Below are 14,447 nucleotides of genomic sequence, written 5' to 3'. Positions count from 1 at the left end.
ATTTTCTTTTGCGCTGCTTGTCTGACAGAATGTACGACTACAGCTAGCATTATGGCATTCAGGCTCATGGTATGCTAGTGCCACTCTTCAATGTAATCTTTTTGGCCGAACATTATTACATTATTTCATTGGGGTGGTGGGCTACCATAGCCACTGCAAGCCTGGACTTTTCTGCATGCTTTTTTTTTTTTAGTTGTGGACGGCTGCTTCCTTTGTTGAAGAGTTCAGTGGTGGCACAACTACTTGTGTTCATTGTAAACCAACATATCAGCTGTCAAGGATGCATAAACCCCTTTGTTGTGCAGGCAAATTTATTGTAGTTGTCTTCCTTGAAAATGAGAAATATTACCAAGACATAAGAAATCCTTCGTTGTACAGGCCATTTCATGTAGTTGAGTTCTTTGTATAGGTGTTTAACTGTACACGTTAAGATGGTGTGCAATTTTACTTTAAACACAGAGAAGTGGTCTGTTTAGCATTTCTGCACGCTAACCCACTGTAAGTAGACAAATTTTGTTTGTGGTGATGGTTGTGGCTTGTTATTATGAAGGGACATTGTTGTGTTCAGTCAGCTTGTGTTCAATTCTAAATAGCAGCTGTACCATGTGAAAAGTTCTGTAGATAGCCTTTAGAGGTTGTATATTGTATCTCTTTAATTTTAATTTAAAATGAGTATCTGTTCACTGTTCTTAAACTAAGTTGATTCATTTAGAAAAGATAAGAATTTGTGAAGAGTTCTGGTGTGTGGTAAATATGAGTAGATTTAAGTTTAAAGTTACGTTCATTGTGGTGTCAGTATTAAAAGAAGCAAACTTGTTTTGAATTCGTGGTTCTTTTGCGATGTTTTAATGATACGAAAGATTCAAGTAGACACTTTATTCAACATGTATAAACATTCGCTGCATGATAGAAGGAAACGAGTAGACAGTAGCATTGTAATATACCATGCTGCCAAATAATTATCCTCTTTTACAAAAATAATTGCTTTGTGTTTATGTATGCTCACTCTCACAGTCATTACAAACCCAATTCAGTAGCTCTCTGCAGGCAACCTTGAGAGTCTCTGACTCATGGAATTTTGATACCACCAAGCTCTTTCTGCACACACATGCACAAAAAATTTAAAAAGCTGGAGGTCAGCTTTTAAGATGTAACCACTATTGTCCCTGTCATGCCCATGCTGCTGGTGCGTCTCAACAGTTTCAGGACACGTTTTTCAAGAAGTTAAATGTCTTGGCTTTGTGAGATATCTATATCTTTGGCACAGGATTGAAGCCTGCTGTCGCAAAGTACATGCCTTTGGTCTCTGTGGCCATCGGTAGTCACTTTCTTTTGTGATCACTTAAGGACACAAATACCACGTAGCAGTAGACACCCTAGTTTATATACACACGTGACCACTGCACCACTCACTGTCACTCAGGGAGCGAGGAATCAGCTCTTGCAGGTGAGGTTCGTTAGACATGTCATGAGGACCTCCACCCTCGACTGCGAAGTAGAGCTTGTTTCGAATGCCACGATGCATGCTAGTCCTTGCATCAACTGTACCTTCCGACACCGTCAAGATGTTCACCTCGTCGTGCTGAGGACGGTAGGAGATTATGCTGCTTCGCTGGATGCGAGAATAATGTTCACGGCAGCCCACACAGTTGTGACGCGTCTGCAGCAGAAACACTGTGGTTACAAGAGTGACGAACAGCAGAAAGCTGCAACCAGTAATGATTCTCGAAGTGAATGTCGAGTTCCCTTCGGTGCTTGGCTCCTGTTGTTGTTTTTCAGCCACTGGTGGTGCAAGCAGCAGGCTTTGAGGTGCATTGAAGGACAAGGAAGTATGGTTATCTTGTGCTGTTGTTAGAGCTGGAACAGCTGTTTCAGCCGTTGGAAGTTGCCAGACTGAATTCAGAATTGTTGTCATGGCCTGCTTGCTCATCACTGTAGGAATAGTGATGTCGCTCATGCTGTCAGTAATGGTTCCATCTGTCGCAGATGTCACATTACTTGCAAGGTGAGCTATTAAGCTCTCATTGCTTGCTTTCTGGTTGCCTGCCATTTGGGCAGTGATGTTTAATGACTTTTTTCTCTGTGGTGTTTGAAAGAAGTCTTCAGTGCTCTTAGGAGCTGTCTCACTATCAGCTGGGAAAATGCCTGTCTGGTTACTTGACACAGCTGTTGTTGGCTCAGCTGCTTCCAAACTTCTACTTCCGGTGGTAATGCTTCTTAGTGTTGAAGGCTGGAATGTCACAATCGCTGTCAGGCCTTCGGAGGCAGAAATTGGTTCTGGAACGTTTAGCAGGGGAACTCTCTTGACCAAGGCAGCATTTCTTCCTTGAAGGGTTGGGGGGGTCTTTGTAGTAATTTCAATGAAGTCTTCCTCCTTTAGCAACATGACAGGCTTGAATTGTAGTGTGACCGGTGATGCACATCTTATACTGTAGCTACTGTAAAACTGGATGCTCGATGTCTTTATCCATTCCGAGAGCCATCGCACTTCAGGGCCACAGTGAAACATGTTGCCTCCCACTTTGAGAATCTTCAGTTTTGGGAAAAAAGATGGGAAATCTGGTCTCAAATCTGTAAGTTTATTGTGCATGATATTCAGCTCCTGTACATTTCTCAAGCCATGCAGTGTTCTTGGTGATTTGATTATGTCGGCCACTAGGCCACTGCTGTCATACATTTCGAGCTTGATCAGTGCCTTTAGTGGATCAAAGACATATTCTTGGAATTCCACTTTATTAGCTATTCTGGACACCTGCAGTGTCTGGAGTGCATCAAGCCCTTGAAAGCACTCGGGCTCCAGCAACTGTAGTAGATTCTGAGAAATGTCAAGTGTCTGTAAGTTGCTGAGATTGCTGAAAACGTGATTAGGCAAAACCTGTATGAGGTTTGCCTGCAGGTCAAGTGTCTTCAGATTGACAAGATCACTCAGAGCGCTCTCTGAAATGTTCCTGATTTGGTTTCTTTGCAAGTACAACTGCTCCAATTTCGACAGTCCAAAGAAGCTGTTGGCTGGCAGCTCAGTTATCAAGTTCTCTTCTATATAGAGAGCAACTAGCATCTGTGGCAGGTTCATTGGGACCCTTGTGAGCCGGTTCCCATTCAGCCAAAGCCTGGCGAGATACTCCTGTCGACCTAGAGCATCATCTTCCACATCTTCAATAGCATTGTCATCCAGCACAAGTAAACCAAGGTGTGGGTAGCTGTCCAGGTCACCAAGAGTGATGTGAGTGATGTTGTTGCGGCTGAGCCTGAGGTCTCGAACGTAACGAGTGAGGCTTTGTGGTATGCGCTCAAGCCCGACATGAGAAGCATCGATGTACTGCAGCCGCGAGCCAAAGAAGTTGAGACGAGAGAGACTCGTGAGTGGGTTGTTGCTGAGGATGAGATGTCCAAGGTTTGGAAGGTTCTGGAAGGCACCCACTTCGAGGCTCGAGACAAGGTTCGAGTCCAGGTTCAGGTACTGGATCTGGTGGAGGCCTGTGAATGTGTAGGTGTTCAGCTGAGTGAGCAGATTGCTGTGAAGATTGAGCTGCTCCAGGTTTCCCAGGCCCTTATAAGGAAGAGAAAAGACACATAAGAGCACAGATTAAGATGTGCATTTTAAATAACTCACTGGAACCATATTTGTGCATCCGGAAGTGAATTAACGGGGATCATTTTGGGGCTTATGATGCTGGGTTAGAATCACTGTATGTGGCTCTTTCTGTGCAAGAAGTACATAGGCTGGAAAATTACATGCATTTAGGCTGGGTTTTGAATAATTGTTTTTTATTATTATTCATTTAAACACTCAATATAGTACCCTAGGTGCTCAAAATTTGTGCTAAGCCCCCCTCCCCTCCCCCCCATAGCCCTCCCCCATTGTGGTGTCTCCCAGAGCCAATGGGCTGCTTTTGTAGCTTCAGATGTAATTGTTAGCTCTTAATGCTAGAGTATAACAACATTGCTTCTATTAGAAGGGTTCTAGAGTTTGGATGGGGTTGTAGTTAGGCCAGCCTTGTTTGTATTCATTGCGTAAAAAATTTCCAGTAGCTCGGCAATTTTGTGTGTATTCACCGACTTCTTTCACGCACGGAAAAACACTCCATACTACTACCACTGTGATGAAGGTACTTTTGGCGTAAACAAGAGTGGCCTGAGCTGTCTGCATGGCACAACCACCTGGTGGTGCAGAGCTCAACCAGTGAAACACAGGTAATATTGCTGCACCCGGCCATCATGTCTGCATTCCGATCGGGGTGAACTGCAATAACGCCAGCGTACCGTGCATTGGGTGCACATTATAGAACCCCAGGTAAGTGGAATTAATCCGGTGTCCCCTCCTATGGCATTCTTCATAATCGGATGCTGGCTTTGGCATGTAAAACCCCAGAATTTAAAAATATCGGTGTAACCAATTGTAAAACATTCTAAGCATTTAAAAAGACGTGCTCATAATTATGTTGCTGCCAAAAACTTACACCAGCAACAAAGTTGAATACTCTTGGTTGCTGCTACATTAGCTCTTATGTTTGTCTGGTTGTGCTCTGTGCCACGAGGGGGCTGGCAGTCCACAGGCCATTCACGTTTGCGTCAAAATGCCCTGTTCGTTTACTGGAGTACCAGACATGCTAAAACTATATTTAGGTAGTAATCTTCCGGCATGAAGTGACGGCCACTAACGCACAGATTCTGACACTGATAGGATAATAACAGCCTGATGTGCTGCAGCTGCTCCACTCGCCTGTTGCCTTGCAGATGGGCACGATGTCGTAGCTTGATACGTTGCAAATTGCTAGGTTTACAACACGTAACAAGGGTGATTCATGGTCACCGCGAAACGGAACCTTGAGACCAACACTGACTGCACAGCTTGCGTCGTTGTGGAGCATGTTGCAACACAACCAGACGACATTTGCTGTGTACCGAAAGCATTTGAGTGTAGTGATAAATTGTCGTTGTGCATTTTTTCTTTATGTTCTGTTTTATAGAAACAAGATAACCAACATTCGAATTAATATGAACAACATTTGTTCACTATAAAGTTGGAAAAATTATCAGTGACACAATGTGAGCAACCAATCCGGTAGCTTGCCTGACTTTCGTCACACAGGCTGACTGCATAGATGGTAACAGGACAGCTGAAAACTCAGGGGAGTGGTGTCGCTGCAGTTGGTAGGGATACACATTTTTAAAACCTTATAATAAGTTACGCACTATATGCGGAGCGCTTAAATGTGTTGCTTAATGATCAGAGGGACCTACCCTAATGACTCAGTACATTTGTACAAAATTGCCAAAATAATTTCAGGGTCCCTTTAACACAAGTGCTCGTGCTATCTATTGTACAGCCTATAGAAAAAAGCTAAAGCCATCCAGCCATTGCCAGCAACAGCTGGCTGGCATTTACTTTTTATGCAATAGGCTGTACATGTCAGTAATGTACAAGAAGTGAACTACTGCTGTGATCTGTTGATAGTCCTGAAAAGTAAGTCAAGATCTCCGATTCACTGCTTTTTGGTATTGTGCCCTTGTTTCTCTTTGCTGCTGTCATCAGCTTTGATAGGGAATGTGTTTAGCAAAGATTGTCTGTATTGTGCCTGAGCAACTTACACAAGTAGCTCAAAGGAAGCCAGAGAATTTGAGTTGTCTTAGGGAAAGATATCACATCTGCGATACTTACCGAAAAGGCACCATCTATGTGTGCCAGTTGATTTGAAGACAAGTCAAGGTACTTGAGTTGCTGTAGTCCCTTAAATGTTCCTGATGTCAGATTCTCCAGCAAGTTTTGGCTCAAGTCTAGTCGTTGCAACAGAGCCAGCTCGGCCAAAGCCCCGTCTTCGACTGCTCTCGTTCGACTTTGCTGCAGCTTCAGTTCTTTGAGAGCTGGCACCCCACTGAGTAGGTGCTGCGCGAGCACATCTACTGCAAAGTTGCGCAGTTCCAGCCTCTCGCTTGGTCTGGGCAGGTCCTGAGGTGCTTGTGAAGTGCTGTCCCCGACGCAGCTGACATACTGGCTTTCACTGTCACAGAAACATGCGCTAGGACACTCTGCACTTGTCGCTCTGAAGAGGCAAGAGACAATAAGTAGGATGATGATGCATCTTTCCTTTATGATGATTTTAACAACTTGCGTGAGTTGCATGCTTGTGGGTGAACTTGTGTTACTGCTACTCATTCTTCTGTTTGCTTAGGAAAGTTATTGGGTGGAAAGCAGCAGACTTCTCTTGTGCTTTTTCTTTGCGATCTTGGCACTCTTTTGCCCGTCAGGACATCCTTTCATGGTGCGCTTGCTTAGGAAAATGGGCCTGCATCTTCTTGCTTATTTACAAGCTGTGTAGCATGAAAAAATGTAGGTCTGGTAACTATGTCCACCTTTTGCCGTGCTTTCCTTTTCTATAGTGTTACGCTTAGCTTCTGATAGAAGGGTGCTCTAGCACAAGGTTGCAGGCCCAAGACTTAATGTATGCAAGCAGTCTTCACGTTGCGTACTGGTTTCGCTTGGCTTGAAATGGCCTTCACATGTCAAATGGGTCCTGATGGGGACCTCTCCTTCCCTCTGTTGCCTCTAGAGCCAGATGTGCCTATGCAGTTGACAGGAAAACTCGGTGCTGCAGTTACCCTGAAAAAAAAAAAGTAGTGTTGCAGTTCTAGAGTATTGCCTGTTCTAGAGTATTGCAGTAGTTCTAGATTATTGCCTGGCAAACGAAACAAGGAAAGCCCGTTTTTAAATTATTGTTATATAGTATTGGAAAAGACATTTCAAACATACAGTATGACTGTGGCTAGGAGGTTGTCAAGTTGGCAATATTTTTGGCCCGTCTACCTTTCATATATTTTGCTGCTTAATACTACTTCATTACATCGCAAGTGCATTTCCCCCCATTGCGGTATTTTTCATGATGTCTAATGAGTACTTGCCGGTGTTGTTTTGGATGCTTGTCCAGGGCCTATGTTGTTCCATTTCACCCAGCAATAGTGGCTGCAAGAATACAAAAAGAGACGAACCTGTGACATAATGTACATATTCTATTTGCATGTTAAAATCTTGTGCACTGCTGTATCTTGCTTCATACACTACGTTTGTGCATGCTAGATGCTACACTGTCAATATATTTACAGGCCCAAAAACTAGACATGTAGGGAAGTTTGCATACTACAGTGCGGCTTGCGGCACCACGGCATTACTCTACCAGTTTCCAACTTTCAATCAATGATGTATGAAATGCATCTCTGTGGGGAAAGTCCCAACACTGCAAAAACAAAAGGTGCCAGCAGCATTGGTCAATAACAGCATGTATGTTTTGATCCTGCACATTTCTTTTTTTTTTTGCTTTTCCCAATGCCAATTTATTCAAAGCTGTAGGTTGTCTTCTGCAGTGTTTTCTGTTTGACAAGTTGCTGTGCACTTTGCTTTGTGAAACTTTTCTGATTCCAGCTTATGGCTTTGACACATAGCATACATACATCACTATTTGGTTATATTATTCATAATAATTTTTTCTCATAAAAGCTCTGAAAACACTTCTTACACTACGTTTTATCTTGCCTTGCCTCTTGTACGGGGTGAACAGCTGCTGTTGAAAATGTACATGGTTTCGTAATATTGGGTGAAAAGGATTTTTTGTTCCTCTTATGCACAACTTGCTAACAAGTTCAGCTGTGGTAAGACTGATTTAAAACTTTTCTGCAGTATCAATAAAACGAGTGTACGAGCGGGCTTTCGCATGTTTTTTAAGCACTGATGTTCTGTCGAAAGGGAATTGAGATGGAATAGCAAGCCACTGCATTCATTAAAACCTCACTGTAACCCATGCCACAATACACAGAGCAACACTGCGACATATCAGGGCATGTCTGAATATGCAGCCTAAGTTTAGTTCAGTACTCTGGTGCCCAAAGTGGCCACCACTTCATGCCTTCTATCAGTCCTTGTTGGTTGGTGCCTCAGCAGGAGTGTCTTGACACTGCGTATAATGACCTCTGCATACCCTGGGCTCCTCTTTGATCTTTCCATGTCACTGTCCACTGATGGTTCCCATGCCCATTTCTTCCTTCAATACATTTTTATTGAGTTGTAATGTTTCTTCGACGGAGAGACTTTGTGCTAGCAAAAAGATCTAGGGTGCCAGAGAAAACAGATAACAAGAACAGGGCCTGCTCGAGCCTTTTCAATTCATGCGTCCATTTACCTCTCTTGTTGTTTAGCGCCGTATTCCACTTTTGGTGACCAGCCAAGTGAACAAAGAATGCAGCCCTCCTCTTTTGGAACGTCGTATCCATTCCACTTAGGCTACATTTTCGGGTGGACTCGCGCGGTTCCCGTGTAATGGTGTGAAAGCAGTAACGGCGATGCAAGAAACGTTTTTTAAAGCTTTCTTTTTTTAACATTGCGGAAAAGAGGGGTGGAAGGGGAGCTTTGCTGTGGACTCTGGGCCGTCTTTGATGCCGTGAAGTGTTCTTCCTTTTCCTTCAGCGGACGGCAAGCGAGTTTTCGTGGTGTTGTGCCTGAACGTGCGTTTTGTAAAGTTGGCATTGCCGCGTAGAGTGTAATATTGCGGGTAAGCCGGCTTTAAAGTGTAAAACCATAGTAAAGAGCAGTGATCTTAACTTGCTTTCCCTGAAAGTCTGCGCGATGTTTTCAAGCCGTAATATATATATATATATATATATATATATATATATATATATATATATATATATATATATATATATATCCGCTTGTCTTCTGTGACAGCGTGATTTACCGATAATTCCATTCTTCTACCCTTTTGTTCGGCATTCATTGATGCTAATGTGCAGTAATAAAGTGTCTTTTGCAACTGCAACACCATTGAACTTTGATTATTAGTAGTAATATTACTTATGCTACTACTTCTGATAATTTAGATATCATATTTGGTATCATTTGCATTAACAGTAATGGTAGAAGCACTATTCCCAGGTGGTGTGGTGCTTTCAATTTTTTCAGTGTTTTTCCGTGCCCACTTTTGTTCCCATGTGCGTGTGTAAAAGAGAGAGGACCCGCGAGAACCGTAAGCTGAACATTGCGGCGCGGTTTTGTAAGCACTACGCTGGTCGATGTTGCTGGGATACTTTTATGCGTCGTAATACTACACCGCAAACGCCCTACATTGCTAATGTTTTGCCCGGAGGAACAAACAGCGGAATGCCGCGACATGCGTCATAAGACAGGCCTTGCACCGTCGTAAACACGACGCGGTGTCTGTCCGTACATATCGTGGCCCGTCGCTGTTTGTTTCGGCCGCATTGGCAGTACACCAAAGTTCGTGGAGAAAAATGCCGTATCGCGAAAAGCGCTCGCGTTTATGTATCCTCGCCCTGTACACGAGCGGCCGGCTGTTCCCGTCCTGTATTGCCCGCTTTTTTTTTTTTTCGTGTCTCCCGTAGCAGCGTTTGCACCCGCTGTGTTTCCTATTGTAGTGAACGAGGGCGCGCGCTGGCTCACGCAAACAAATATAGCGCGTTCATCGTATTTGATCACGCTAACCGCGCGCGTTTTCGGTGCCTACTTTTCTTCCTGTGGACACTGTCTTTTCAGCCACCTTTATTTTATTTTTTTTTTCTGCTTCTCATGAAGTTCACTGTTTATGCTACTGCAGTAGTCGCTGGCTGACGTCGTAATACTGCCCCCGAAACCTCATCACTGCCGGAACTTTCGTAAGCGCTGTCACGAATTGTTGAGCAGCGACGCGATATTTTTTTTTTGTCTTCTAACTTAAAAACGCAGCTGTGACAAACGCCATCTCAAAAACGACAAAAAGAGTGCAGTATGTTTCTTGCTTGTTCTTTCCATCGCAAGGTATGTATATCTGCATAATTAAACGAGAAGAAAAGATGTCTGCGCAATAATAACTATGTACATAGTAAAGGCAAATGGAGAGGGAGAGAGTTGCAGGCAACGTGAAACAAAAAAAAAAAAAGAAAGAAAGGCCGCGATAAGATGGAGCGTAATAGTAAGTGTAACGTCGTCGTCGTCGTATGCAGATATCCAGCATGCCGCGGCCTTAATTAGCGCGGCAAGAAGAGAGGAGGTAATCAGGCCGAAGGCTTTTTCGCGTTTAATCAAGACGTGCCTGGCGCTGGGCCGGCTGCCGGGCAAATTATCTCGCGACGCCTAATGCAGCACGAAGGTTTTGCGCCGAGGTGGGTCTGCACTTGTTGGCAGTGCGGGTGGGAGGGGGGGCTCTGCCAACTTCTCCCGCATCCTCCGCCTCTTAACGGCGGGCGGCCAATCTGGTCGCCGTTTGCCTTGCCGTCTGTGTAATCGGATCTCTCTCGTTATTCAGCGCTTATAATTGGATTGCCGGCGATCGAAAACGCCGTCGAGCCGCACATACTCGGCAAGCGGGCGTCGAGGAGAGAAAGTGCCGTCACTTCTGCACGCCTCGCCGCTGCAGCCGACGCCGCTGTCGTTCGAGGTGTAGGATTTCTTGTGTTTGCGCCGCCGGGAACTGCGTGATTGGACCTGGAGTGGACTGCGCCACCGGCGCTGCCGAGTGGTAAAGGCGGAGGGAAATCGAGAAGAATGGAGAGAGAAAAAAAAAAGCCAGGAGTAAACAGAAGTAAGCGACATTGTAAGGCTGCGCTCGCGCCGAGCGTGTTTGCCATTCTTGATTAGAGTGGTCAGTGTCCCGAGCTCCCACTCGAGGAAGCCTGCGTTTCTTTCTCTTGTTCGATGCCCGAAATCTCGTCCGGCGCCGCCCCTTTAATTTCGCCATTGTTGCTGCTGTCGTCGTGTTCTTGTACTTATGAGAGACACGCTGCACAAGTTGCAGAGCGTTTGGCGCCGATAACGTTGGCGAGTCGCAGAAAGACTATAGAAAAATAAAAGCGCGCTGATCGTTTACATTTCTTAAAAAGAACAAACATCTGCGCACGCGTTGCGAAGTTACAAATTTTTCTGCGCGAGAATTCTTTGACGTCATACTCGAGGCATTGATCATTGCCGCTGACTTTCCGTTTCTTATTTTCCCCCGTCCTCGGCCTATGTGTCCCCCTCGTGTTTGCCCTGACAATATATGCTTTGTACAGCTTTCTATTCAGATTTAATGCGAAAGTAGGAATGTTCAATTAGCCGGCATCGATTCGAAGCATAATCGCTGCGCGCCGAGGGAGACAGGGCTGCCAGCTGCCACCTATGATAGTTCTTGGCAGTCTCATCTATACTTTCTTGAACGAGCGTGCTGCATGCGTAATTCAACATTCCCTTTAGCTGTCGTGAAACAATGTGTACAACATGGAATCGCGTGTATGACGAAACAAACCTACTTCGTATGCAATACACTTTCGGCCTCGCAAGGAAGACAGAAATTGAAACATTGCGAAGCTGCGGTAATTAAGAAAAATAAAGGAAAATGCACGCATTCATGAGGCTCCCAAGCGAGACGTTGTATAGCATTGGCCCTCTGAACAAAACCGCCTCCGCCGGAATTTGAGGGCACAGCTACGACCCTCGTCGTCGTTTGTCAGCGGTCGCCGCAATATATTGCGCTGGCCCTGGCGACGAAGTACGCGTTGTTCGCTACACGAGGTCACGTGGTCATTTGGCAGCGCACGACGACGCAGCCGCGTTGTTAATTTCAAGGCGACCCCGCGTACAGCAGAAAGGGGAAAGAGGCTGGATGCCTCCTTCACTCCCCCCTTCCCTCCCCCCTTCCCTCCCCCTGTTTTCCATCTATCTGACGTTCCCAACAGCTGCTCTCTCTTCCCCGATGCTCTGCCTCCGCACCGCTACTTGCCCCGCCCTCTTCTCGCTCACATTTCGACGTGGACCTAGAAGTCCCTGCGAACATGTGGGCCCTGCGGCGCTACTCGTGTCAAAGTCGGGACCCTTCCTACGCGCACTCGGCCGAGCCTTCTGGTAATTAGCGGCTGTTAATCATTAAACGTTTCCTCGCCTCCGGTCGCTGCCCTTGCGTGACTCCCTCCCCTTCCGTCTGCTGCGCGGCCTTCCCGTCCCTGGTGCACCGATTCCCTTCCCCGCATCCCTCTGGTGCGCTGTCGAGAGCCTCGATCTCGATTGCCTTCCGCGCTTCCCGAGCCGCCGAGTCATATTTTATGCAACGAGGCTCGCGTGCATCGCCAGGATCGGTGGGGGGGGGGGGGGGGGGGGGACAAGAAAGAAAGAAAGAAAAGGCGCCGCCACTTGAGTGAACGTCTGTCGGCTTCTCAGTCGAGTGCGGGAGGCTTCGTGGTTTACGTTCGCACTGTCTAGCGGCGAATTTATTTTGGTTGAACGAACGAAACGCGTGCTCGCGGGTGAGTGGAAATACGGATGCCTGCTCGCGAAAAGTTAGGACGCAGACGTCTGTGGCCAGACGACGCAGGAACGGGCGCCTGCTCATCGTACCAGATGAATCGTGTATTCCAGCCCGGTTTGCTCGTTGCGAAAAAGCACGCGAAGGTGAACAGCAACCGCGCTTTCTCCAACTGCGAGATGGACGCGGACATTTTGCAGGAGGTGTGTCCTACGTTATTTCTGCGAGAGCTGCACGCCCATTCGACTTGCTACATAGATGTATGTCTCAATCAAAAATGTTCTTTCACCGGCACTTTTCGTACAGGTGACTTTTGCAGTTTTTGGATTGTGTGAACATTGTTGTCAGGACCAGTTCTTACTGGTTTCGCACCTCAACTGCCGAAGTAAAAACGTATTTTCCTCTTGTCTGCCGCTTGTGGGAAGCGAGATTGAGTGGTTCAGTTCAAGAAACAAGATTAGGAACCTGTCTAAAGAGTACGTGTGTTGGTTTAACGAGTGTATGGGGGCCCAAACTTTAAGGGGGAAAATCACTGGTGATTTGGCGTAAATGCGAGAGAAATGCGTTAGCATTAAGTCGTGCTCAGGAGCAGAACGCGGTTAAAGTTTGGAAGAACTTGTTTCTACCTAGAGAGAGCAAATTGCATTCAGAGACTTCAGTTGCCGCTCGGATTCATGATTTCAACCGCGTTCACTGTGCACATTGCGAAGTGCTGTTCGGGAGCTGACCCGACACACGTCCTGTCACTTCGAGGAGCAAAGTGCAACTGACGGCAGTCCGGGGCCGACCACTGTCAGTGTGTGTGTGTGTGTGTATATTGTCACATCCAATATGCGGCACGTAGAGAAAGACGATCTGGTGCATTGGAGAATAGAGGACGAGGAGCCTGCCTGATCGTTTTTCAGCGTGCATATAATTAGTGTCCTGCCCTGTTTTATCAGTTCCTGCTGCTTGTGAATCGTGACTGTATGTATATATATATATATATATATATATATATATATATATATATATATATATATATATATATATATATATATATATATATATATATATATATATATGCGCGCATACAAGCTCTTCTAAGCTCTCCCATCCTCTCTCTATGTCTACCACTAGACCGGCTTTCCATACTTCACCCGCATACATTTTTTTCCCACGCTGACACGCCAACGCTATCGCATAAAAGAAAAAAAAGGGGGGGTGGGGTGCTCCCATCCATGCTGTGAAAGTGCACTGATAAACAAATGTACACCCTTCTGGGTGTATACCTGCCACACAACAATAATCGTCATCTGTCTTGCTTGCGTTTCATTTCTTGAAAACGCTGCGCTCGCTAATTTCCTGTTGAGAATGCTCTGTCATACTGATAACGCGCATGCCGTTCGTGACTGGGAAGTGTCGGGTTCGCAGTGTTAAAGAAAGGAAATGCGGACAGAACAGATGACGATTATCGTTGTGTGGCAAGATACGACTCAAAGGGTGTAATTTTGTTCAAGAGTGTGGTTGGCCAGCGAAACTGTGGTATCGCGTGATCCTTGAGACCATTGTGACTTATAGGCTTGAATTGGGTCCCGTCGAGCCTGAGCCGTTGTGTATATTGAAGTCGCTGTTCTTTTCGTCACTCGTATTCACGCTGCTCTTCAGGCGTCCTAACTGTACGTTACTTACCCGCCGTGGTTGCTCAGTGGCTATGGTGTTCGGCTGCTGAGCACGAGGTCGCGGGATCGAGTCCCGGTTTCGGCGGCTGCAATTCGATGGGGGCGAAATGCGAAAACACCCGTGTACTTAGATTTAGGTGCACGCTAAAGTACCCCAGGTGGTCGAAATTTCCGGAGTCCCCCACTACGGCGTGCCTCATAATCAGAAAGTGGTTTTGGCACGTAAAACCCCATAATTTAACTGTACGTTACTTGATTTGGGCAAGAACCGCTACGTCCTACCTAGCGACGCCGTTGTGCACGTTGACGCTGCTGTTCCCGTCGCCGCTCATCGTGTACACGCTGCCCTTCGGGAGTCCGAATTAGGCGTGGCCTTTCCATAGCGCTATCAGAACACAAATGAAATCAGTTTCTAGGCGGGTTCTTTTACATAGGAAAATGTAGTTACGTCACTCCCTGCTTTGTATGCTACAGTTGCCGCTTCCTGGCAACTGCAGCTTAGCCAGCCGTAATCTTTATCGGGAAA

The 14,447-nt window shown here is 46.0% G+C and overlaps 2 protein-coding genes across 4 annotated transcripts in view; one reads left to right on the top strand and one right to left on the bottom strand.

Annotated features, from left to right (window-relative positions):
- timeout (circadian regulator timeout) overlaps positions 1-14,447 on the top strand; it is a 321,920-nt gene that overhangs the window by 67,944 nt on the left and 239,529 nt on the right. The window lies entirely within an intron of this gene.
- LOC135911409 (slit homolog 2 protein-like) overlaps positions 842-14,447 on the bottom strand; it is a 150,104-nt gene continuing 136,498 nt past the window's right edge. For 2 of the 3 annotated variants that reach the window (XM_065443677.1, XM_065443678.1), the window contains 3 exons: positions 6,901-6,961; positions 5,663-6,601; positions 842-3,550 (listed from right to left, as the gene is read on the bottom strand). In XM_065443677.1, coding sequence (XP_065299749.1) covers positions 1,382-3,550; positions 5,663-6,157 — 2,664 coding nt within the window. In that variant the 5' untranslated portion in view covers positions 6,158-6,601; positions 6,901-6,961 and the 3' untranslated portion in view covers positions 842-1,381. Of the gene's footprint in view, positions 3,551-5,662; positions 6,602-6,900; positions 7,297-14,447 lie in introns of those variants that run through there. The other variant, XM_065443679.1, reaches the window with a different exon arrangement.

The sequence above is a fragment of the Dermacentor albipictus genome, chromosome 4 (genome assembly GCF_038994185.2).
Source record: "Dermacentor albipictus isolate Rhodes 1998 colony chromosome 4, USDA_Dalb.pri_finalv2, whole genome shotgun sequence".
Lineage (NCBI taxonomy): Eukaryota > Metazoa > Arthropoda > Arachnida > Ixodida > Ixodidae > Dermacentor > Dermacentor albipictus.
The sequence above is the reverse complement of the archived record's forward strand: the minus strand, read 5'-3'. Positions and strand labels throughout refer to the sequence as shown.